General features: G+C 36.6%; 2 protein-coding genes across 4 annotated transcripts; one reads left to right on the plus strand and one right to left on the minus strand.

Annotated features, from left to right (window-relative positions):
• Positions 1-368: 368 nt before the first annotated feature.
• Positions 369-10,132, plus strand: LOC125224918. Of its 3 annotated transcripts, none has more exons than XM_048128436.1 (6): positions 369-584; positions 1,779-1,969; positions 4,511-4,649; positions 5,974-6,112; positions 6,348-6,998; positions 7,542-7,674. In XM_048128436.1, the coding sequence occupies exons 2-5, from the start codon at positions 1,904-1,906 to the stop codon at positions 6,991-6,993; spliced, it is 990 nt and encodes a 329-aa protein (XP_047984393.1). In that variant the 5' UTR covers positions 369-584; positions 1,779-1,903; the 3' UTR covers positions 6,994-6,998; positions 7,542-7,674. The 3 variants fall into 3 exon arrangements, with proteins under 3 accessions (XP_047984393.1, XP_047984394.1, XP_047984395.1); XM_048128437.1 differs by having other exon boundaries at positions 369-541; XM_048128438.1 differs by lacking the exon at positions 6,348-6,998 and having other exon boundaries at positions 7,542-10,132.
• A 4,901-nt stretch (positions 10,133-15,033) lies between these two features.
• LOC125224898 (ras-related protein Rab-8A) lies at positions 15,034-19,462 on the minus strand. Its single transcript, XM_048128404.1, has 5 exons — positions 19,317-19,462; positions 18,306-18,505; positions 17,544-17,636; positions 16,122-16,235; positions 15,034-15,303 (listed from the first exon to the last, which is right to left on the minus strand). Exons 1-5 carry the CDS (start codon positions 19,438-19,440, stop codon positions 15,220-15,222), a joined length of 615 nt encoding a protein of 204 aa, XP_047984361.1. The 5' UTR covers positions 19,441-19,462; the 3' UTR covers positions 15,034-15,219.
• Positions 19,463-25,373: the final 5,911 nt, after the last annotated feature.

The raw sequence follows: 25,373 nt of genomic DNA on the forward strand, positions 1-25,373 counted from the left end.
CACTTTTTTGCACTACTCTAAATTGAACCTTATCACCGGACCAGAAAGGCTTTCGTGTCAAAGTCAGACTAGCAAAAACGGTTCACAAGAGCCCTCTCTGAAAAGGACGCCACGCTCAGTCCTATTGAAGGTCTATGGTATTAGTAGATTTGGTGTTGACTTTGAATATTGACTGGTATCCCCAAATCATGACATAGATGACGTCATTCAAATAATTTTGACAGTGGCAATATGTGCGAGAGGGACACCAGCCCCAACTTTACCCTCTCATGTGGACACACTTTATGTCCAATCAACTCAATCTTGGTTATCTGTATATCTATGGTGGTATCTGTCACTGTCACTTAACGGTATGTCACTCAAGCTGATGCAGCTGAGCAGTTTCCAAGCTAATTGATTTCGTTTACATTTTATGAAAGAGAAAAGAAAATAGAAATTCCACAATAATGTGGCATAACATACAGGAAGACCCGCCGTATCTGCTGTTAGCAAGGGATATAAAAAGCTATGAAGTTTACGTTACAGACTACATTTCGATATGGTTTGTTTACTTTAAGAAAAATGAATTTCTGGAGTGCTTACAGGTACACTTATGCTAGTACAGAACACAGTTCAAAAATGTGTAAATCGCATGCACATAATTATAATAGTTTAATATATTAGATGATTACACTGCACATTGAATAGGTACGAAATTGAACTAAATTTATGAAAAAGTTAAAATTATCACTAAAGCTACACTTTTATCTACTGTATTTTTGTTGTTTATGAATGTCTACTTCAAAAATATAAATAATTAATGTCTTATAGGACTTACACTAGTTTATTTCATTGGTTAAATTTATGGTTTAATAGTTTCTTGGTCCAAATAATATTCTTTGATGAATACTTTTGCATGTTAAATTGTATCTTGTTATTTAATGCATGTTAATTATAAGATGTAATGTTTTGAAAAGAAGTTGCCCGCCGAGTTTCTTGCCGGTCCGATAGTGGATACCCCCCTCCCAACTGAGAGGGGACTGAAATCTTCTCGAGGCTCAGGCGTAGGGTTAGAGCCGGCGTAGCTTTATTTGACGTTCATATGCGCATTGTAATATGCCTACTTGAAAAATAAATATTTCATTTTCATTTCATTTTCATTTTTCATTAAGCCTGAGTGTGTAGTGGTTAACATGGATTTATTTTTCAACAAAAATCATGCTTTAAATTATGTAAAAACAAATTTAGTGGTGACATATGGGGATCAGAACCTGTTCAGAGTAAGTCCTTTGTAAATATATGAAAGAAGCGCGTTCCTAGCACACAGTCTAAGCTCGTGTAGGTGAACGCGTACTATGCTTGTATGAGTGAAATGTGACAGGTCGACTGTTTGTGTTCTGGACAGGCGGTAACAGCAGGGGTGGCTCACTCCGCGATTTTATCGCCGCGCTACAACTACATGTCAGCGGCCGCGAGTTCACGGCCCAGTCATTGGCGACGACCTTCGCGCGGCGCAATAAAATTCAATGTTGGCTGCTCGCGTGCGGTCCGTTAGTTAATGTAGGTAAGAATTTAGAATGGCGGCATTTTGTGAATATCAAAGGAGTGAGCCTTCTGTACTTGTACTATTATATATTCTGTGGTAACAGTGAGGTAACCGAGAGGGGGGTGGGCAGCACATTCAGCAGGGAGAGAGAGTGGCCATACTGTAAGATAGTACTTTTATTGTACTGTGGTTCGGAGTAAATTCGTTCATCCCTGGTTAAATGATGTTTGTAACTATTTTCTACTATTTTCAGGACAGCAATTTTGGCCTTGAGGTTGAACCAGAGGAGTTAGTTCAAAAGGTGCCAACCTCCTAAAACAACCAACTAACCTCAGGAAGTTGGATGTAAAAAAAGATGTTTCTACTTTAGAACTCTCTATGACCAAGTTATTTGAGTACCCTTTGCAATTGAAACTGAAACTTGCGGAGGGATCAAAAGAAATGGTAAGTAAATTTACTCAAACAAAATGTTATACAGGTACAGGTGTGTTGTTGATTGTCCTAGAACACACCATAGGTGCATAGGACAAGATCCTTCCAAGATCTTTCTATTTTGAGCCACCGCCTTGGCCTCATTCCAACACAGCCTGAACTCCCACAGCTCTATCTCTATGCTCCGCCGTGTACGGGGCGTTTGCAGGCTCGCTTCCCTCCTGTGTGTTACAGGTGTGTTAGGCTACTTGAAACCTTTTAATACTATGTTCAGGTTTTCTCGGCTGCCCAGTTCAAAATTGTAATAATCAATGTTGTTGTGTACATTGATCAGCGTCAAGCCACCGTCAACTGTACAGATGAATCACGTGGCAGCTTCTTAACTTTAATAAAGCCTTTTTTAATTCCATTAACTCATACATTTTTTTGGTGCAGAAGTAATTTAATATGTTGTTCGTTTGTATTTGTGTTTGAGCTATGGATCCCACTTGGGTAAAGGCCTCCTCCCATTTCTTCCACAACTTTCTATTTCTTCCCTGTCATAACCAGTCTCTTTCTGCCACTTCTGTTATGTAGTCAGACCATCGTTTGAATTGTTTGCCTGATTTCCTTTTTCTTGGTGCTCCCTTCCACCTTGTTGTTAGTATGGTCCACCTGTTGTTGCTATACCTTAAGATAGTTATTATGCGACAGTATGTCCAATGTTAGGAATTGCTCCTGTGCTCCGTTCATTGCTGCTGGTGTGCTGCATAGCTGGTTTCCTTAACCCTTTCCAACCGCATAAATGGAGGTTTGCTAACTTAATTTTGAATCTTAATGACATGAATTAAAATTGACAATTATATGATAACAACCCTTGTCGCTTTTTGGTGAAGGAACATTGTGAGGAAACCAGACTAATTCCAATAAGGTCTAGCTGTAGTTTACCCTTCGGGTTGGAAGGTCAGATGGCAGTCGCTTTCGTAAAAACTAGTGCCTACGCCAAATATTGGGATTAGTTGTCAAAGCGTACCTCAGCTCCCATGAGCCGTGGCAAATGCCGGGATAACGCAAGGAGGATGATGATATGTTAACAACCCGCTTATATTCTCACGATCGTATCAGTTCGGGTGGAAAGGATTAGATTAACTAAGGAAATTATTACAATAAGTGAGTTTTCAACAAGAATTTATTTCCTTCTTTAATTACAATTTAGCTTTTATGCTTATTAGTAGAGTAAGTATCTACCTATAATATAGGTACATGGACAGCCAAAGCATCAAATTTATTGTAACACACCTTTGTTACCATGACAATGTAAATGAGTTCCAGTATATGCAATGCTGACTATGCCAAACTAGAGCAATGCCATGATAGTATTGCATTGTCATCCAAACATAACATATGTACTCGTATATGTATGCAAAACGGCAGCTTGGCATTTTTTTAATACTACGTCGGTGGCAACCAAGCATACGGTCCGCCTGATGTAAAGCGGTCACCGTCACCTATGGACGCCTGGAACTAAAGGAGTGTCACGTGCGCGTTGCCAACTCATTAGAAACTGTGTTAAGTACACAAAAATAGTGTACAAGTTCCAAGAAGGGTTTGTGTTACCGAAGACTCAAAGGACAATAGACGGAACAAATTAGTTCCATAGGTCCTTCCGTCACCAGCACACCGCACCCTCGTTGAGCTCTGGCAGCCTTACTTACCGGCAGGAACACAACACTATGAGTAGGGTCTAGTGCTGTTTGGCTGCGGTCTTCTGTAAGGCGGAGGTACTTCCCCAGTTGGGGTCTGCTCTAGATTTGAGCGAGATGATTTCCGCTGCGCTGTGCCCTACCACACAAAGCGGAATATCATTTGCTATGCCTTACCTCTTACAACATTCGCTATGCCCTACCGCCATGTATTACCTATATTTGGTTGTAATTTAAGTAATTTCACTTTTAAGAGTTGGCCTTCACAAAGATACAAAAGGGGCGTACTTATTAAACTTTATAGCCAATTCTTACTTGCTGCAACTATAATCTGTAAACATGCTGTGTCCAATGCAACTTGTAGAATTTAAGCTGAAATATTAAATGATAATTGACGACCGGTCTGGCCTAGTCGGTAGTGACCTTGCCTGCTTCGACGCGGTTCCGGGTTCGAATCCCGGTAAAGGCATTTATGTGTGTGATGAGCACAGATATTTGTTCTTGAGTCAGGGATGTTTTCTATGTATATAAGAATTTATATTCATACTAATATTATAAGTGGGAAAGTGTGTGTATGTCCGTTTGTTTGTCCGTCTTTCACGGCAAAACGGAGCGACGAATTGACGTGGTTTTTTAAGTAAAGATAGTTGAAGGGATGGAGAGTGACATAGGCTACTTTTTGTCTCTTTCTAACGCGAGCGAAGCCGCGGGCAAAAGCTAGTATTATATTATATCGTTGTCTGAGTACCCACAACACAAGCCTTCTTGAGCTTACCGAGGGACTCAGTCAATCTGTGTTAGAATGTCCTATAATATTTATTTATTTATTATTATTTATAATACTTAACAGTGAAATATTTGGCATTTACAGTTTTTTCAAAATGTAACTTACATGCTACTGAAAACTGTAGCTGATTTAAAGAAGAGCCAGCAAGAGCTTAGAGATCTATTAAAAAAGAAAGATGAAGAGATAGAAGAATACAAAAGTGAAGGAAAGGAGATAGCATTAAGTAAGTATCAAAGTCGTTCGGTTCAGCAGGAGCTCAGGCCCCGTAGCCGAATGGCATTTCTCCGACGCCAAACGAAAGCGATACGCCGCTGGCTCTGTCGCGCCAATACGCAAGCGCGATAGAGATAGATATCTACTAGCGCTTCGTTTCGTGAGCGTTTCGTGAGCGATTGTGCCATTCGGCTAGCCACCCTGGGTGCTAGGAGGTTACCCAAACTGTCGAAGACCGGAGAAGTATGATTCGAGCCCTACACCCCAGCAGAGGGTAACAGGATGTAAAGAAGAAAAAGAATTATCAAAGTACCATTCATACCTAGATACAGATGTAGTTCGAAAAGACTTTGCCTCGTATTTTGACGGAAACGAACAAACATGTCGTGCTATTTCAGTCAGTCTCAGTACAATACGTACTGACACTGTCTGAACACGCATGACAAATACGAACGTTTCGGGAAAAATACGAAGGAAAAGTTTTTCGCATTACATCTGTGTTTGCCAAAATATAACTTGAAACATTCGGTTTGGTAAGTGTGTTATACTAGTTTACGCTGCTCCCAGTGTTCCGAGGCATCCTCGCGTGGCAAACAGGCAATGTAGATGTGCCTTGGCTGAGGCAAACCACTCGGCTGAGAAAAACGCGCACTTTGACATTAAGTACAGTCTCCGGCATAAATAATGTGATGATTTCTATACCTTGTCACATTAACGTCTTGTTTGAAATGTCATACGAAATTGTCAAACGGTTTAAAGCGACAAGGTACAGAAATCATCACTTAGGTAGTTATGCTGGTGACTGTACCTAGCTCGCGTCGTTGACCATGCTCGCTGTGTCGACTCGCCTAGGATAGCGAAATAATTTTCATAATAGGAATTGACAAAATCTCTGTTAGTAGGTGTAACAGAGATTTTGTTAATTCCTATTATGAAGATTATTTCGCTATCCAATACCTATTAAATAATTACCATAGGTAAATTAAATGTAAGAAGATTATACCATTCCATACATTAAAATGCGACCGCCGAAAGACGTGCAAAAAGTAGATGGCGCCACTTTAAAAAATGCCCTGTTGCTTCTTTTACTTCACTTGTAGATGGCGTTAAGTGCCACTTTCAACATAGATTTATGGCTCGAAAGTGACACTTAAGGCTAATCTACAAGTAATCGATGGCAACAAGGCATTTTTAGTGGCGCCATCTACTTTTTGCATGTCTTTAGGCGGTCGCATTTTAATGTATGGGATGGTATAATTCTTATATTTAATCTATGATATTACACACATTAATGTATTACGTATATAATTTAACATTGTCTTTAAATATTACAGGATATTTAAAAACGAATCCATTCAATGATGAAGAGCATATGACACATCATCAAGTAGACAAGGAATGTGCTGACCTGTTACACATGCCCTATGCTTTATTAGAGAAAATTGCTGCTGCCACTCATAGAAATGAAGCTATGTAAGTTAATTTACTTAATTAAACTTTCAGCTTGTCATAGGATATTTGGTTGTTATTTTTATTAAGCTAAAATTACGTTCATTTTTGAAATTAATGGGCACACAACACATTAACCACGTCACTGAGTATGATGCTGGGCTGCATCCGCCCTTGTATGGAGAACTACATTTGGATTATTTACTAGAGTACTGTCAACGAGGTCATTGAAACTAAACATGAAATTGTTTGGTTTCAGGTGTCGACTATGTGCAGACGCAGTTTTATGTTTGAAGCAAACTGTCCGCCATTACACAGATAGACGTACACCAATCTATGCGTGTTTCCTTAACTTTAACAAAACCTCCAACCAAATACCCTATGACAAACTTTGGCAAAAAATGAGATCAGAGCCAGTCATTCCGGAGGAGATCATTGTGATGTTGGAATATTTTTACAAAAACCAACTAAACACGAGATCACGACCAAGGCTATTCAATCCATTCCTTTACGGTCTTTTTGATCAACTCAGCAATGCTAAAGTCGGGTGCTGCATACAAGGAAAAATCATAAATCATATCAGCTTCAAAGACCATTTGGTATTGCTGGGTCCTTGGCCTAGTGCAATAATAAAGCTTTTGCAAAAATGTGAGGATTATGCTAAGGAAAATGGATTTAGGTTTAATGTAAATAAGAGTAAACTGTTAGTATTCCAAAGTCCTCGTGGCCGAAAAATAACTATGGTCCCACACGTGTATCTACATGGTACAATATTGGGGAAAGTGTCTCGTTACAAGTATCTTGATCACTGGCTGTCTGAGTATCTTTCGGATAGTGATGATTATTCCGATATGGATAGTGATGAGTTTTCTAATAGTGAGAACTTTTCGGATAGTGAGGACTGATAAAGGTATTACATTCTTCTAATATATTTGTGACGTTATTTGGGTAAAGAGACCTTATTGTCGATGGCGCTTACTGCGTTATGAGCGATGATCGTATACAAATACGACGCCGCGGACCCTACCGAGATTAAGGTCCCTTTACCCAGATAACGGCACATTTGGATCGCTTCACTTCAAACCTGGGTAAATCCATTCTGCTTTAAGGTTGAATATATAAAAAATATAATATGATCTGAAAGATAATCAACCTTATAGCAGAAAGGATTCACCCAGTTTTGAAGTTAAGCAACACATCTGAACTTCCTACAAATAGTAAATCTCTACTATCTAAAGTAGAGGATAATTTTATGTAATTATTTTTTCTCTTACTTCATTATTAGTGAGTTTGTTTAGTAAAACGTCCCACTTTGTCGGTTACAATTAAGGCGAGATTTCCTTGTATCTTTATATAAATAAACTGACAAAGCGGCTTTATAGCAATCGAAAAAGTGGGACGTTTTCCTGTGCACACTCACATTAAGTTATAGTTTTGTTCTATTCATTTTCAGTGAGCGGGAAATGTTGGAAAATCTCAAGATTAAACAAGAGCCAAGTACGCCATCGGAGAGCCAAAGCGCACCGTGCCTTGCTTCCAGCGACGTCAAAATAGAGCCTAAGCTAGAACCGCAGAGCAACTCATTTAGTCCGAGGAAGAAACGAAAGCAATTGTTAAATTATTAATATTTGTAGTATAATAGTTGCGTATAGTCACGTAAGACCTCATTTCGAGGGTATAAGAACTGACATGCGCTTTTTGTTTTGGTTTTTAGTGGTGTGATCGTATGAGGAGGCACACTCAAAAGGTTCCATTGCACAGAATGTTATAACAGGTGGCGCCACCTTATTAGTTCATTGCACAGATAAAGAATTTCATACGTGAGAGCGAGAAGATGATATATTGTTTCTCTCTCACACATATGAATCACAGTGACATGCCTAGGCACTTGCACAGGCGCCGTCTGGCGCGATAAAATGTCAGTGTACCTCTTCATTAACACTTAATGCTCACATTATATAGTTTATTTATTTAATAATGATAACTCCCATAAGTATAACTCTCTTGTTAGCATCTGCATTGTAGCAATTGTACTTATCTAACTAAAAGATGTGTCGGCAGCCGACAGTGCAAAGCTTCAGCCAATATGCGCTTACAACTTTCATTGTTAGTGACGCCAGTGGTCGGACACTGTCCCGACCGGTGTCGGTCGGCCCAATGCACAATCAGATGTACATTTTGTTTCAATGGAATTTCTACTTTCAAGTAAACAAATTAAGTAGAATTTCTTTTGTTTCTACATTTTTTCGAACAAATGAAACTCAACTAAATTTCAAGTACATCTAGAATCAAAATCCCTTAGTAAAAATTTTGTATGGAGGGCGTTACGAGGCTATATCCATTATATTTGCTTGCAAATTCTTGAGCCGCCTTAATGGTCCTTAGTTATAAATTTATTATAAGTATGTATCACGTATGTATATGAAATGTAAGAGCCACAATGCAATGGTGCTTAGTACTTTATTTTATTAATTTTATATTTATTTATTTTAGTTTTAATAAGAACAATCGTGTTCGTGAGCCTGTGCTAATGTAAGTAGATTGCGTTATATGCAGATGCGGTGACTGATTTTTCAAACATAAATTGATTCGTAGATACTGGAATTTGCAGTTAAATACTAATAATATCATTAACAGGCCAGCTTGATGAATTAATGTTAAATTTATTCGTATCAAATAACGTAGTAAATTTTGTCCAAAATGTGCTGTTTGTACTAGAGTTAATCCCTCTGAGGCCTAGTTACGCTTCGGGTTAGGTCAGATGGTAATCGTATTTGTAACACCAAATTTTGATCCTTGGCGAGTGCCGGGATGACCCAAGGAGGATAATGATCTACATATAGCAATATAGGTAACCATTGGAGTTGGGACATTTTTGTAGGTAGAGAATAAAAGTCAAATTGCCGTTTATAATAAAACTTTACTAGGTAATAAGTGGTAGGTACAGTCTATTGACTAATGATTTTAGTTGTGCTAGTGTAAAACGGTTACTATGAATGAAATTCATTGGAGATAGGTTTTAATTTTGACTAAGTACCTGTTAATTTTTTTTCTAATAAAATATTTTAAAGCAAGAAAGCTGCGGCAACATTATAGCACACAAAGAGATCCGCAAGCAGCTCCAGTGTAGTCAAGTTTAAAAATATGGGCATACAAGTTGCTCAGAAACAGTGCATATGTCGGCTAATGAAGAACTATGGCACATATTTTTGAGCAACTTCTGTACAGCTTGGGAAAAAAAGATTTGAAATGGAACGATTTTTTTTTTATCATAGCAACACTTACTTTTCTCACACAAAAGTGATTCAATAGTTGCCATATACTAATACCATTTACATGACGATGGCGCCCCTATAATTTTCTACTCTTGCCAGGCTTCACCCATATTTTTACACGACTGTATGAACAGGATATAGCTAGAGGCACACACGTGCAAACAGCTGAATCTCTAACTGAAACATTCTTAGGTAGGCTTTAGAACCTCTCTTACTTTAACTATACTACAGGACAACGGCTCAGCCACGACATTGGTCTAAGCGCGACAGCGGCGAGCGGCGGCCATACCTACATTGACGCGAGACACAGCGATGGGACTTTTCATTCGCACGTATGCCTGCCGCTCGCCGCTGCCGCGCTTAGACCAATGTCGTGGCTGGGCCGTAACATAATTTGACTATATGAAACAGACTACAATTTCATTTGGATTAACATTACCAAGGCCCACTTGCACCAACCACTTAACTCAGGGTTAGTGGGCTGTCATCTGTCAAATGGTGGGTTAACCCGAGGATTTTGGGGAATTTGACAGATGACAGCCCACTAACCCTGTGTTAAGTGGTTGGTGCAAGTGGGCCTTACTGACCTTTTTGTAACAGTAACGAATTATTTTAGATAGACAATCATTTCAAATTATACCGGGTGGGCCCTGTAACAAAAGCAAAAAAAAATAACTGTAGGCTACACTCCTTATACTGACCAACATTTGTAAAATAACTTTATTTAATTTTTAGCAGTAGGTATCAGCCTCGAAAGTTTTTTCTAAGAGGTAATATATTGCAAAATCTATTAACCCCTGGAACGCCGTTGTCAAAAATTTGTTACTGAATTAATAACCTTCAATCTGTTAATTACAGTTTAAATTGTCTGGGACAGATCTGGAACAAGGCGTTTGAGGGGTTAAGTCAGTGTGACAGACAACGTCAATGACAACAATAATGACGTACATTGAAGCTAATATTTATTCTGTTTGAAAGATTAAAATAAAATTAAGATTTCAATATTTTTAAAAGTCGCTGAACAAATGTTGGTCAGTTTAATTAAGGCTGCTTTAAAAAAAAAACGTCAAAATAATGTAAAATTGATAGTTTTAGTCGGTGAAATACTACACTTTCCGTTATCCAATAGATTTATTTAATTCAAGTTCCAGTTAGAGCATCTTATTATCTTGATTTTTATAAGACTGGATTTTTGAAAACTAACTCACTAAATTAATTATGAATTTTTCTCTAATGCACGTTTAGAAAAACGCACGTATAGAGCTGAATCAGTCGATCTTATTTGTAAAATTTGGACAATTTTGAATATTAAAACGGGTAAATTTATAATTCGTATATCCTGTACCACAATCATTTCAGACTAGATTTTTATTTTAAGTTTTTGAAAAAGAGTAAACTAGCCTAAGGCGAATTCAATTTTTTTCAGAAATTACCTAAAATAAGTGACCATTTCTTTGAAAATCTACATCACATCGAAGTAAGTTTTGTACTAAATTAATCTGCAACGTTTACTTAAATTGCTGTTATGCCTTAGTGATTATAAATTGCTATTATTGATTTTTGCCAATTTTTTGAAAACGAGCCTTCACCGGTACAATTATTACCAGTTTTGGACATTTTCTCATATTTTGTTAGACCAAGTAGAAAAATTTCTATAATGTGATATATATTTACAAACTACTCGCAAAGCCCTTTAATTTGATACCACACACGGTATGATCGAGCGCTCGGTTGCGATTTCACTATTTTTAACACGAAAGCCCTCTTAAGGAGTAGAATACTGTTAATTTTTTTGTTTTGTTACAGGGTCCATCCTGTTTACATCAGTACTATTATGATATTCTTTTATAATAGTTATCTTGTTACATGATGTTTCAAACCCCGTTGATTTTTACTGCTCAAAGCATCTATTTGCTATCTAATATTTTATATGTATGGCTGATCATTGCCATGTATAGATTTTTTTTCATAATTTTATTACACTTATCCAAAAAATAGGCCTAAATATAATAATTAATTTGATGATATATCCGACTGTCCAGCAGCCTTGGGACCTGCCCGTTTTGGTTTGGCGCCCAAATTAGTTTGTTGTTTCTTTGATTATTTAATATACCAATCATAGGGTGTTTTGCCTTAGATATTTGTATACAAAATTACAGTGATTCGCATATCGTCACTACTTTTAAAAAATCTCGTATCTCACGCTGCTCCTCAAAGTTAAAACGCAGTAAGTCTATATGCATTCCATACATACTACAATTTTCTTTTCATTGAGAGACGAAGATACAAGTTTTTTTTACAAGTAGTGACGATATACTTAACATCAAAAGCGATATAATGAGCTTTATATTATCTCCAATGTAATTACATTAATTGCAACTTGTGATCGTTGATGAATATGAAATTTTATAATAAATACATTATTATTAGAACCATTTTATTATTAAATTCGTACTTATATGCATGTAATAAGTTTGAGCGTATTACATACCTTCTATGGATACGAATATTCATTTAAAAATATCATCACGGTGGAAATACGTTTTACCCTCTTGTTTTTTCAGGAGACAATGACCCCCTGCACGATTGTAAAGCCCAAATACTTTTTACCTTTTTAGTAACAGCTCTTATGCGCAACTCAAGTAGTAAGTTATGTTCTATTTAATACATTGCAATGCAACACTAGCTTATTATTATTTATTGGCAACATCAAAGATCTATTATAAAACCGTTGAGAAGAAACTATATAACAGTGTAGCTTATAACCTGTCTGTGTTAGAGAATCTAAATAGATATCACTGAATTTAATTTATTCAATCAACAATACGCACCTGCTATTAAATTTGGTGTATTTTTTGTAGACTCTTCAAAGTCTGTAGTTTTTCTTCCGCAAATTTGTGACGCTTAAGAATGGAATGTCCAATTTTTATATTACATTTTGCTCCTGTAATGGCCAGTAAGCATAATGGTGCCATTGTGTTTCAAACAAACAAAGCTCAATGATACATAATCTTTAGTGGCTCCATGACTTATATGTAGTAAATGGTAGCTTTTAAAAACACACTTAACACTTTCACAGTCTAGTGCCCCATATTTGGATTCCGTCAAACTAGCTCCACAAGTCTATACCTACGATTAGGTCGTATATTGACTGAAGTTATTTGATGGACTTATGAGGACGATTTTAGATGGGGGCTGTTATGGTACCTATTGTTTTAAATAGGTACTTGAAATTTACAGCATATGCCTAGGTATAGGTACCATCCCACTAGGGGTGCCTTTTACATTATAGAGATTTTTATTTTAGCTTCATTTATAGTTACTATAAGTGTTAACCCTTAAATGCATGACCTTGACGAAGATTTATTCGAATTTTGACGTGCTGTCATTACAGTCAAAAATAGATGATGCATAATATACATCACTATGCATTTAAGGGTTAAGCCCCGTTCAATGTAAATAATAAAGAGAAATGTATACCTATGAGTAGGTACATGGTATATGGTGAATGTCCATTCGCCATATGATAATTTGTTATTTTTTGTACCATTTTAGAACTAATAATATCTGCCAGAAGAAATCATTTTAATGAGATTCGTTTCTAGGTAAATAAAATAAATATTAATGTCACAAAATATTAAAAATATACCTACTATTTAAGCCACAACATAACTACGAGTTTAAAACACCAATAAGCCATCTTACATTATATGGCTCTAGTGTAAAAGGGTACAAGTCTCGCGGAGCGCAGGTGACAAACGGCATGTCATATATGGACCATACACCCTTTTTCACCTGCGCTCCGCGTGACTTGTACCATGTGTTTTTCACTAGAGCCTCAGATGTGTATTCCTTGGTTGACAATTCTTCTTCTTCCTCCTACCCTTATCCCACGTTATGTGGGGTCGGTACAACACGTCTTCCTCTTCCATTCTCCTCTATCTTTCGTCATCTCAACACTCACATCTTTCTTCCTCATATCCTCTTTTACACAATCCATCCAGCGTTGTTTGGGTTTACCCCTCCCTCTCCATCCATCAACCTTCATCTCCAACATTCTTTTGCCTATATGACATTCATCCCTCCTCATTACATGACCGAACCACGCCAACCTGCCACTCCTCATCTTTTCCGTTATAGGCGCAACTTTCAAACTTCCCCTAATATACTCATTCCTGATCCGATCCATTCTGGTCACTCCACACATCCATCTCAACATTCTCATTTCCGCTACGTGCACTCTCCTTTCATCCTCCACCTTTGTCGCCCAGCATTCAGATCCATACAATACAACAGGCCTCACAATCGTCTTGTAGATTTTCCCCTTAAGTTTAAGGGGCATCCGTCGATCGCATGTTGACAATTGTTACCTATATATATTTTATTTTACTTATTTTCAAAACAACAGTCGCCATTAGTCTTAGGTACCACAAATTCGAGAAGGTCAGGTAATAACCTACTTATAAATCCTGCCTGAATCCGCGCATGGTGTGTACAACATGTCATATTAAACACGTTTTGCATCTCATCGTTTTGAGAATGCCAAATATGTTATAGGCGCGATTATAATCTAATTAATTTAACAGTTGCTAGGTTATCATTCATAAATGAAATGAAAAACAGACATGGCATTCTCAACGATATCGATAGAATAATGCGTGATGTGTCAGTAGTACCTTTCGTCACTCTCAAATACATAACAAAAGTAGGTAACTATGTAATTTTATAAGTATACGTAAAGAGAGAGACAGCTCTTGCAATTGCAAAGTTATTAAATAATCAATAGTGACTTTCCATGAATTCAATAATCTATAAAGCTACTCGACTTATTCAGTAAGACCTTTCGGCTCTTGTGACAAATTCTTTAAGTTCCTAAAGTTGTAGATGAGAAGCTGTGTAGGTACAATTCTCTAAGCTTCATTGGTACCTTTATTATGAGTTTATATATAATGACATTACATATTTCATTATTCGTTAGACAATTGTACCTACAACAACGCATAATACTATTTAACCACATGTAAAATGTTGTAATGTATAGACATTACGGAAATTTATCAATTGAATAATACTGATCCTGAACTAGATGGTGCATAAACGCATGCGAGAGTGTCACACGCAAGATAGCACAGCTAGTAGAAGATAATACACGCTAAGCGAACACTAACTCTTTACCTATTGTCATTAGAATATAAAATTCAAATCTTGGCATAGCTTATTGGGCATTTTCGCGAGAACAATCACCAAAAATTTGTTTCTAAGGTAGGTAAATTTTATGTTTTTCCTACTGAGAATCACGAGCCCTTTGGATCTAGGAAAAGAAACAAGAGACAAAACCCATGGTCCCTAAATTTTCTATTATTTTGCATACTTTCCACTTTGTAACCGCTGTATAAAGTGTTTAAAAAATGGTAATGAAGTGGAAAAATTAAATTAGAGACGCTTTTTTTACGTAGTAGGTAGGATCAAAAGGGCTGTGATTCTAAGCAGAAAAAAATTAAATTTACCTATTTTGGAAAAAAAGTTCTGAATTTTTTTTTCGCGAAAATGCCCTATTATGAAAGTAAATTAAAAGCCTACCTATCGTTCCAGTTTTTGACGATTCTCAGGCATTTTACTTTCATAATAGACTTTGTCAAGTTGAACAATAATGTTCTTAGATACAGACTTTTAACAAAATGTCTGTACGCCAGTTAAAGCATACATAACTCGAACGTTGCAAACTTGCAACCGAGCAAGATATAGATAGAGCTTCGTGTCTGTTTAAATTCACTAAATACTGCGATATCACAGAATATCTATTACTTGCTCGCTGCAATTTGCAGTAAATTTAATGAATTATATAATTAAACTAGGCTAACAAGAACATTTTGATACGTCTGTCTCGGAATCTGATGGCTTTATCACACTATCTCTTTCCTTGAGCTCGAAGGCATCCGCCTGTAAAAGACAAAATAGGTACATAGTAAAGTAATATAAACTAGTGCAGTGTAATAAAGCTGTAGATTGATATTCAATTGTTTTTTGTGTTCTTAAATACATATTTCTCTACCATCTCATTACTGGTGCCACGTCCATTATAGGGGCTTATCTTATAGTTTTTCTAGATAAATTGTTTATCTAGAATAATAATTCAATTAAAATAGAGGGAGCATTAATTGGATTGGTCACGTAAAACGTTATGTATAGACTAGTATTAAATAACTTAAAATACTTGGCAGCAAACGAGCAGGCGAGCCGCCTGGTCATCGCCGCCCATGGACATAAGCAACATCAGGGTAGCCACTTAATGCGTTGCTGACCTTTGAGAACCCTGAATACCTGCTTCTTGAAGAACCCCATATCATAGCGAAAGGGAAACACCTCAGAAGGTAGCTCATTCCACAACTTGCACGTTCTGGGCAAAGACGAGCGAGAGGCCCGTTTGTTCTTGGTTTGTCACGTGTCGAGAATGTGAGGATGAACTTTGTTTCTTTGGCGGTGATAAAAGCGCGACGGTGGCACCAAGTCAAAGAGTTCATCAGAACATTCCCCGCTAACGCCGTGTCTTACGTGGGCGACTGTCGCGCGATCGTCGCACGACCGTCGCCGTCGCGTCTCATACTTCCGTATCGATAAGGTTTGATTTCGTATGCGTCGCATCGCCGTGGCGCGACCATCGCGCGACCGTCGCTCACGCAAGCCACGGCGTAATCCATCCATTGCCAGTTAATCGTATTAAAATGTATATTTTAAAGTATATATGTTTAGTTAGGTACCTTGTTATCTCTATATTCTCTAATTTTTCTTGCTAAGGTCAAAAACGCTTCTTCAATATTGATGTCATTCTTACAGGAAACCTCGAAGAACGGCATATCAAAATCGTCAGCTATCTGAAATTTATAAAATAAGTTATATAAAGAAGATATACTTACAGCCCTGCCACTTCATTCAAGACGCTATTGGACAGTGAATTTCTAGGAAGGTAAGTAGGTTTACATACTTAGTTTGGAATTAAATTGATTAGTCTAAATAATACTACGCGGCGGGCGGTCGGGGTGGTGTAGCTGTTTATTCATGTCAGCCCCATTAGCTGGAGACCCGGGTTCGATTCCCGACTTCGCCACCAGTGGGCTTGATCGCTTTTTCTTTAGTGTATGGTATCTATTTCAGTTTCTAAATAATACTGTCGATGAAGTACAAATTAATCCGATATGATAAGTAATATTTAATCGGTAGACGCGATGACGGGGCCTGACAATGGCTAAATAACCTAGTTATTTGAATCTGTTTACAATCTCTCTGAGGTCCCTCCCGCATGACTTAGGATCATGGTCGTCGGAAACTTCGGACATGGTTTTAATGAACTTTCTCCACCTATCCTATCCCTACTCATCGTATATGCGACAATCGGTTGAGGATAGAAAAAAACATAGATATAAGGTAGGTACATCAAAATAGTGTAGGTATGCAACATCTGGACGATAGATTTTACAATGAGTATTCTTTTACCATAATGGAATAACGTTTTCACCACACCAACTGGTAAAGACGCTCTTGATTCTTTAAAAACTTATGAGAAAGTTGCATTTTATTCACAAGTTCACAAACAAAAAACATGCCCACCAGCAGTGTGAAATTGCTATAATGTGACGGTAAGGAGTTAATTTACATCAACGTAACTAAAAATTGCTCGCCACGCTAATGCCTAATCTTAGATGACAGCCTTTTTGTCGCATTTATTGACAGATACATTTGTTTGTTTACGTTTTGAATCTCTGATCGCACGTTTAAAACCAAATTCGGTTTTGCAAGTCATTTAAAAGCCCAACAAAACCAAAACTCAGACCACATAGACTAACAAGGAGTCGCCGTAGCCAGATACGGTTTGGAACATGACGATGATATATTTTATTATGATGTATGTATAACGCTATATCGACTTAATACGTGAGTAACCCGCTTAAAATATTTTTAAATATGTATGAGTCTCACGGGAGTTTTATAGTTAAAAATGTATGTATAGGATCGTAATTAGGTACAGTCAACCAATTGGAACCCTAGCTAGGCCACTGTAGAAGTTGTAGAACTATGTCACAGTGACGTTATAAATCAGACTGTAAGAAATCTCTTACTGCTTGTCATTTTGACATGGTTGTAGAGTGGCCTAGGGTTCCAATTGGTTGACTGTACACATTTACCTTTTGACCCCGTTCTTTAGGTACTGCTCGATGGTTTTCGTGCACGTCACATTTGTTGCCAACCAACACTTTTATAACATCCGGTGAAGCGTACTGAAAAGTGTAAATTAAGTAAATGAATAACATTTATAAATAACATTACGCAATAGCAAAGAGGATGGAGTATTATAGAGATTTACTGTAGAAGTAAGATGTGTCACCACAGTGCATAGACTGCCATCTCTTGACACAGGCTTCAAACTTTTGAACCTCAGTTTTGACAATTTGGCGCATATTCTTAGCTCGATATGTTTTAAAATGTCAAATATTAATATTAACGCCATCTAGCTGAGCGTACCCCAAAGGTGTAATGCCATCTAGGCCACCGTACCTTTTTCTGTATGATACTGGGGTACGTTTTTTTCTTAGACTGTATCTGTCTATACGGAGTTATATATGTCTTTGCCAATACACCTATCTGGAAAAACTACCTTCTTAGAAATTTTAAAATTGTATTATGCACTTTACAATTTTTCTGTCTCCAGTGCAAGTCAAGTCGATAACAATTTAAATAAAAATATATACCTTACAACAGACAGACATATTTTACAAACTATTATCTTGCGTTATTTCAGTTTTTGTACCACAGCTCATAGGAGGGCAGTGGTTCGCTAGCAATTTTTTTATTAAAATTAACGTACTTAGTTAGGTATTTATACTACATGTATACCTAGGCAAAGCAACCATCGAATGTATTAAATATAAAAATCCAAATGATCTTACCTCTTGAATATTCCTCAGCCAATAAGATAAATGGTTAAACGATTCGAGGTTGGTGACGTCATACATGAGTATTATGCCCATGGCGCCCCGGTAGTAGGCGGTGGTCAGCGTCCGGAACCTCTCCTGCCCGGCCGTGTCCCATATCTGGAGCTTTATGGGTACCCCGTCCAGATTTATAATCTTTTGTTTGAAATCTATACCTAAAACAAAAAAAAACAGGTCAATAAGAGTACTCACTGTAACTCACTCCTACGCCTCTAGCCGAAAATACTTACTGCATTAAAACTTAAGACCATAAGCGATTTTTACTGGCCCTCTTAAAAATAGAAATATTACAATCTTACAATGGTCGTCAAATCATCAAAAATACCTACAAACAATTTATATGATATCCGACCCTTGTGAAATTCAGTTTTATTGATCGATAACATATGTATGAAGTTATAAATGTTATAATCTGTACATGGGAAAACGTCCCACTTTGTCGATTGCTATAAAGCCACATATACCTACAAGTAAATCTCGCCTTAATGGTAACTGCCAAAGTGGGACGTTTTACTAAACACACTCACATATTAAGAACTTTGTACATTGAAAATGCAAAAAACTTAAAAAGCGTTGTATCTCCATCCTAACAACTACGTATCCTAAAATAGAGTTAGACACCTCAATTGAGAATGCACTTGTATCGATCTAAAGCATAATGTAAACATAATTGCTCAGAAACAGCTAGATTGCAGACACATACCTACATAGTAGCGCGTGGAACAAGTTGATGCTTATTTAAATGCAAGAATATTCTATGAGATGAAACAGTTCTTGGGTAGGTACCCAAGAATTATTTATTACACAAAGGCGATACAAAGGCTATGACTCCGTATTTTAGTTTACATCGTTAGGTTAACACGGTTCTAATAAATCTACTTAATCTCACCCGTTGCTCCACAAGCACTAAACACAGCATCACCTGTGACAAAGGCTCGTAAAACTAAAAGTAAATATTTTACTTACCTATTGTGGATATGTAAATATCGTAGTACCTCTCATCGCAATATCTATGCACAATACAAGTCTTGCCTACATTAGAATCCCCTAAGACTAAAAGCTTATATGTGGCTGAAAAGTCTAAAGCCATTTCTGTTTATTTTGCTACTACACGAGCGTTCGCCCAAAACATCGGCCGAACTGTCAAAGTTAGAAAAATCGATGAGGGTAAGAGCGCATGCGCGGAGACATCCCCGTCTCGCAACAAGTAACTATAATTTTTCGTCCCCAAGCCACATTGACCCCTATCTCCAAGCGCCGCTTTGTGTCAGCGCGATAGTACAACATGCATTAGCGTCTACTACCATAAGGTTGTATTTTGGGTGCACGTCATATATTATTAGTGAACAGCTGTGTTTCTGAACCCACGGGTTCCAATTCAAGGTGTATTGACACTTAATTGCGGTACAGTGTACTCAGTACCTATCGGTGGGTGCCTACATAGTTATAACAGAAATGTTGTCGTAAATGACTAATCGCCATCGGGCCATATTTTACTGTTTTAGATTAGATACCCATTTTTATTATAAGGACAAGAAATTAATTAATATGATTAAATCTATGAAGTACATTGATGGTTAAAGGATTATGTCAGAATTATTTTAAACTAGCTTTTTCCCGCGGCTTCTCTCGCGTTAGAAAGAGACAAAATGTAGCCTATGTCATCTCCATCCCTTCAACTATCTCCACTTAAAAAATCACGACAATTATTCGCTCCGTTTTGCCGTGAAGGACGAACAAACAAATAGACACACATCACACACACACTTTCACATTTATAATATTAGTATGGATGATCATGTAGGTATTAAATTTTCGCCTAGATTTCCTGGAAATAGAATATTCGTGGACCAAAATGAGTACATAAGACATAGGTATAACTATAGAGATCCACTACAATAATCACTAGATTTAATAAGTACTTATGACTAATCATCCATTACTGCTTTTTTAGGGTTCCGTAGTCAACTAGGAACCCTTATAGTTTCGCCATGTCTGTCTGTCCGTCCGTCCGTCCGTCCGTCCGTCCGTCCGTCCGTCCGTCCGCGGATAATCTCAGTAACCGTTAGCACTAGAAAGCTGAAATTTGGTAACAATATGTATATCAATCACGCCAACAAAGTGCAAAAATAAAAAATGGAAAAAAATGTTTTATTAGGGTACCCCCCTTACATGTAAAGTGGGGGCTGATTTTTTTTTTCATTCTAACCCCAACGTGTGATATATTTTTGGATAGGTATTTAAAAATGAATAAGGGTTTACTAAGATCATTTTTTCATAATATTAATATTTTCGGAAATAATCGCTCCTAAAGGAAAAAAAAGTGCGTCCCCCCCTCTAACTTTTGAACCACATGTTTAAAAAATATGAAAAAATTCACAAAAGTAGAACTTTATAAAGACTTTCTAGGAAAATTGTTATGAACTTGATAGGTTCAGTAGTTTTTGAGAAAAATACGGAAAACTACGGAACCCTAAACTGAGCGTGGCCCGACACGCTCTTGGCCGGTTTTTGTTTCTGATATTGAAACATAGGTACATAGGTAGGTACTAGTGTTACTTAAAAGCTTGTAAAAAATACTCACTAACCGAACTTCATAATATTAGTATTAGTTAAATATTATATATAAGTAATACTACTAGTATTACTAATAATACTAGTAGATTAAGTAATACTAGTAGTATAAGTAATACTACTTAGTATTACTTATATATAATATTTAACTAATACTAATATTTTGAAGTTTGGTTAATGTGTATTTTTACAAGCTTTTATTTAACTTGCCTATGTTAGTTTGGGTCAAAACGTAGAAGCTAAATTTGACCCACTTCTCGATTTCCGATTGAGCTGATATTTTGCACACATATGGAAATCACGCGACAATGCAATATAATGGTATCATGGAGCTGATCTGATGATGGAGCAGAAAGGTTGTCATAGGAACTCTGTTATGAAACGCCGTATCCCCATCGAGTAAGGGGTTTTTAGAAACGTCTCGGAGAGCAGTAGATGACTGTTGAAAGAAAGGTAAAAGCTAATGCCAAAAATGAAATTTTTGCAAAAAAAACTTATTTAGCATAAAAAATACCGTCGTATTTTGTCCAGCATCCCAAAGGCCACCAAACTATCAGACAGACAAATAGCTGATTTGTTCGGCTATGGAGGCGTTATTGCCAATTTTATTACGTTATCCGAAGCCGTCTGCTGTTTTATTAGGGAAATAAAAATATTTACTGCCAGCACCTTATGTCGGTTTATTTATTTACCAGACGTGAGAAAGGGTACCTACATATGAACATGGCGTCGTCTAAAAAGAAGTGTTTCTTAGCTTTATTCAAAACATAATTTAATATGATTTTATACCACGGTTATTTAACAGTACATTGTGAGTGCATATATAGAGAACTGATGAGTGTAAATAATCACATTAATGACCAAGGGCATTATACGATATTTTTCAACACACTTGCGAGGAAAAGAACGAAACGGACATATGAATTTTTTTTTTTAAATAAGTCCCAGTTGTCAGTTGTCCAAAATTATATGTTGATGAGACAAATAAATAACCGTAACACATACATAATAACACATACGTAATAAATATCCGATTTTCATGAAACATGGCTAAGAACACTTCCGAATAATTCAGCTTTCAAAAAACTAAATCAAAATCGGTTCATCCGTTCGGGAGCTACGATACCACAGACAGACACACACACAGAAAAACAGACACGACAAATTTATAACATCCCGTCGTTTTTTGCGCCAACATTTAGTAATATAAGTCGACTTTCGTTAAAAACAGATTTTGTGTGACGAAATAAAACAAGATCTTGTCAATGAAACTGCTGAAACATCCCGTTGTTTTTGCGCCGGGGTTAAAAAAAGTTGACGAAACAGTTGAGGTTTTACGAAACACAAGAGCCATTGGGTAGCATTAAAAGCTCCATTTATATCGTTCAGTGAGCGTTTAGTGCACGATAGCGGGTATCTCGTCGATGCATCTCCACACGCGGCGTGTCGTATTTAAATGTCTTATGTTTTTGTATGAATGCCTGCAGATCTGTTATCATGCCTACAGTTCAAGTAATGCTGCCAGTATACTTACCTTATTTTAATTCCTGACCTATCCCAATAGTGAATCTTAGGTAAATATTAAAATGCTATGATTAGAAATTCTCTGTTACTACATTTTTTTCTTTGGTTAAACATTAAAAAAAAAACACAGACACACACACACACACGGAGATATAAAAACTATCCTACCAAATCCCTCGCGCTCCTCCCGATGCAAAGGTACTTAAGGTACCCAGTACCCACCCATAACGCTTGTCGCGTTGCCGCGATGGCTAATCTTTGCATCAGGAAGGTCCCAAAGCGAGGATCCATTCCTCTCTCCCTCATGCGACTATTCCTAAATCCACAATTTATTAGTTATTCATTGCCTCCTATCACAAATATCACCTACCATGTATATCAGTAAGTGAGCATCGAATGTGTCAAAGACGTTCCTTTGAAAAAAACGTTCTCAATTCTAGAAAATTGTCTATAAATTTAAGTGCAGTTTCAATTAGGTAACTTAATGCCTGGTTTCAATTAGGTAACCTAATGACGCCTAAAAAGTGTCCCTCGTCGCATGGCACTTTCAACAAGGAACCCTCGTGTCATCGGACCGACTTATTTCGAGCACCTACCCGCCGAACTAAGAAATGAGCCAAGTGACGAAACATTCAGGCGTCAATTGAGAAACCTTTTGGTGAAAAATCCTCTATACTCAATAAAAGAGTATATGGAATTGAAATTTTGATGATTTGTTGTTGTTATTATTATTAATTGCTATTGTTTTATTTTTGATATTTTTTACGTAAATGACGATCCTTATTGGGAGATTTAATTTTATTTAAGATTGTTATTTTTATACTTATTTTTGTTGACGATTCTTATTGGGAGATATTATTTTTACATTGAAATTTAATAATGACATTATATTTTCATCTTTTATCTTTGTGTGTGACATTCCTTTAATAATCGATTTGTATTTTGATTTGTAAGTATTTACATACTTATGTTAATTAATTTTTAATTTTAATTTTTATTAATTTGTTTTTATTGTTAAATTTTGGAAAATGACGATCCTTATTGGGGGACACAATATGATGATTTATTATTAATATTATTCCTGTTATCTCTAAGTTTTTAATTTTATGACGATCATGATGGGAATTCTTATATTTTTGTACAGAAACACAAACTTATATTGTAATTTTTTTTTCGTGAAATAAATCATCTATCTATCTATCTATCTAATTATTTTCGGTTATAATAAATTTTAGAAACAGTCCGTAATGGAATGGTTATATGAATACGGATACGGATAGGTAAACATAGGAAAAAATGTCTTAATTATCAATCTATCCTCGTTTTCTCCTACTTACGTTTAAATGGGTACTTTAGTTACAATACTGATTAAATAAAATAAACCTACTGGATTCACTGGCTTTGTTTGCTTCTCCATGTATTTTAATTCTCTTGTAGTTCAAGGCTACACGTGAGTGTTGTTTTTTACGTTTCCTGCTAGGCGCTTATTATTCTGCACGTTTTCACTGGATTATAAAATTTCCTGTACTTTAACAAGGAGAAAAAACTGGAGGAGAACATGTCGGGCCGTGCTCAGCGCAGGGTTCCGTGCTTGCACTGCTTGCACATTCGTCACAAGAAATTGCTTTGAACTGGGGCTATTAGTATAGGTAACCATCACATAGTAAACATCCTCGCTATAGGTACTTTTCATTGAATGTTTTATTAAGCTTAACTTTGATGGTTTTTTGAAATATTTTTGGACTTATGGTTCAGACCTTTTTTAGAGGGGTTTCTCTATATTTGGATGAGTTTATCACCGAAAATATTTACTTTTTGAAAAAATGGATTTGAAAGGTTCTTATTGAAATAATACCTTCTTCACCTTGAGACTGCCTGGCGTACTTAAATATTATGCTTCCAACTTTATCACTTATCCACTTGTCACTCTCACACTGACATATTTGCCAAAGCGTGACGGATGCTTTATCCACATAAATAAGCTATAAGTGATAAAGTTGGAAGCATAATACGCCGGCTGGACCCTAAAAAAAATTAACTAGTATTTGAACTCGTGAAACGAGAATTTGTGGTTACATCCAATAGGCTACTTGACCCTTTTTTAGTGTGTGTTTTATATGACTATACTTTGTACTTTTGGCACTTGAAAAAAGTGTAAACAAACCTGAGCTGTCAAATTTGAGGGTTGTTTATTAGGTAACGTTTGGTTCCTGAATTTTTTTCTCTATTTAAAAATAATTGAGCTCACTACTATTTTCCATTTTCTTTCCACTAACATGTAATTTCGTTTAATTTGATGAAACGTATACACCTTCACGAATATAAAAATATCGTCATTACATTTAATGAATATTATTATTTTCTTCAGGGAATCATCAACCAAAAAGTACCTAATTTTGCAGAGGTTTAAAACTCATGGTTGCATTTTAATCTGGGTGTAACTCCGGTTTCACATTATCCGATCCGATATCGGATGTCGGAAGGATTTCGATGGAAAAATCCAAGATGGCGCCTGTAATGTATGGGATATCGGTCCTACATCCGATATCGGATCGGATAATGTGAAAACGCACTAACTCTACTAAAATATAAAGGTAGTACAACTTACGCGATTTTTAATTTTATATGTCTAACATTTGCCATTGCTTGTTATCAATCATCATCATCATCATCATCTGTTCCGAGTTCGATATTTGTGTTGATGATTGTTATATTTATGTTTTTTAGGGTTCCGTACCAAAAAGGTACAAAAGGAACCCTTATGGCGACGCTCTGTCCGTCTGTCTGTATGTCTGTCACATTTCTAAATATCTCGAGAACTACTTACGCTATCGATTTGAAATTTGGAACAGTTATGAACATTTTAAACCTCTACAAGCTGAAACTATTATTTTAAAAAATATATTAATATTAATTATAGAAAAT

This window comes from Leguminivora glycinivorella, chromosome 3 (assembly GCF_023078275.1).
Source record: "Leguminivora glycinivorella isolate SPB_JAAS2020 chromosome 3, LegGlyc_1.1, whole genome shotgun sequence".
Lineage (NCBI taxonomy): Eukaryota > Metazoa > Arthropoda > Insecta > Lepidoptera > Tortricidae > Leguminivora > Leguminivora glycinivorella.

Coding starts and splice junctions, on each gene's coding strand:
- LOC125224918 (XM_048128436.1), top strand. CDS start 1,904: ATGACCAAGTTATTTGAGTACCCTTTGCAATTGAAACTGAAACTTGCG. Junction 1,970..4,510: donor CGGAGGGATCAAAAGAAATG/GTAAGTAAATTT, acceptor TGGCATTTACAG/TTTTTTCAAAATGTAACTTA. Junction 4,650..5,973: donor AGGAAAGGAGATAGCATTAA/GTAAGTATCAAA, acceptor TAAATATTACAG/GATATTTAAAAACGAATCCA.
- LOC125224898 (XM_048128404.1), bottom strand. CDS start 19,440: ATGGCTTTAGACTTTTCAGCCACATATAAGCTTTTAGTCTTAGGGGAT. Junction 18,506..19,316: donor TATTTACATATCCACAATAG/GTAAGTAAAATA, acceptor TTTTTGTTTTAG/GTATAGATTTCAAACAAAAG. Junction 17,637..18,305: donor GGCTGAGGAATATTCAAGAG/GTAAGATCATTT, acceptor TACACTTTTCAG/TACGCTTCACCGGATGTTAT.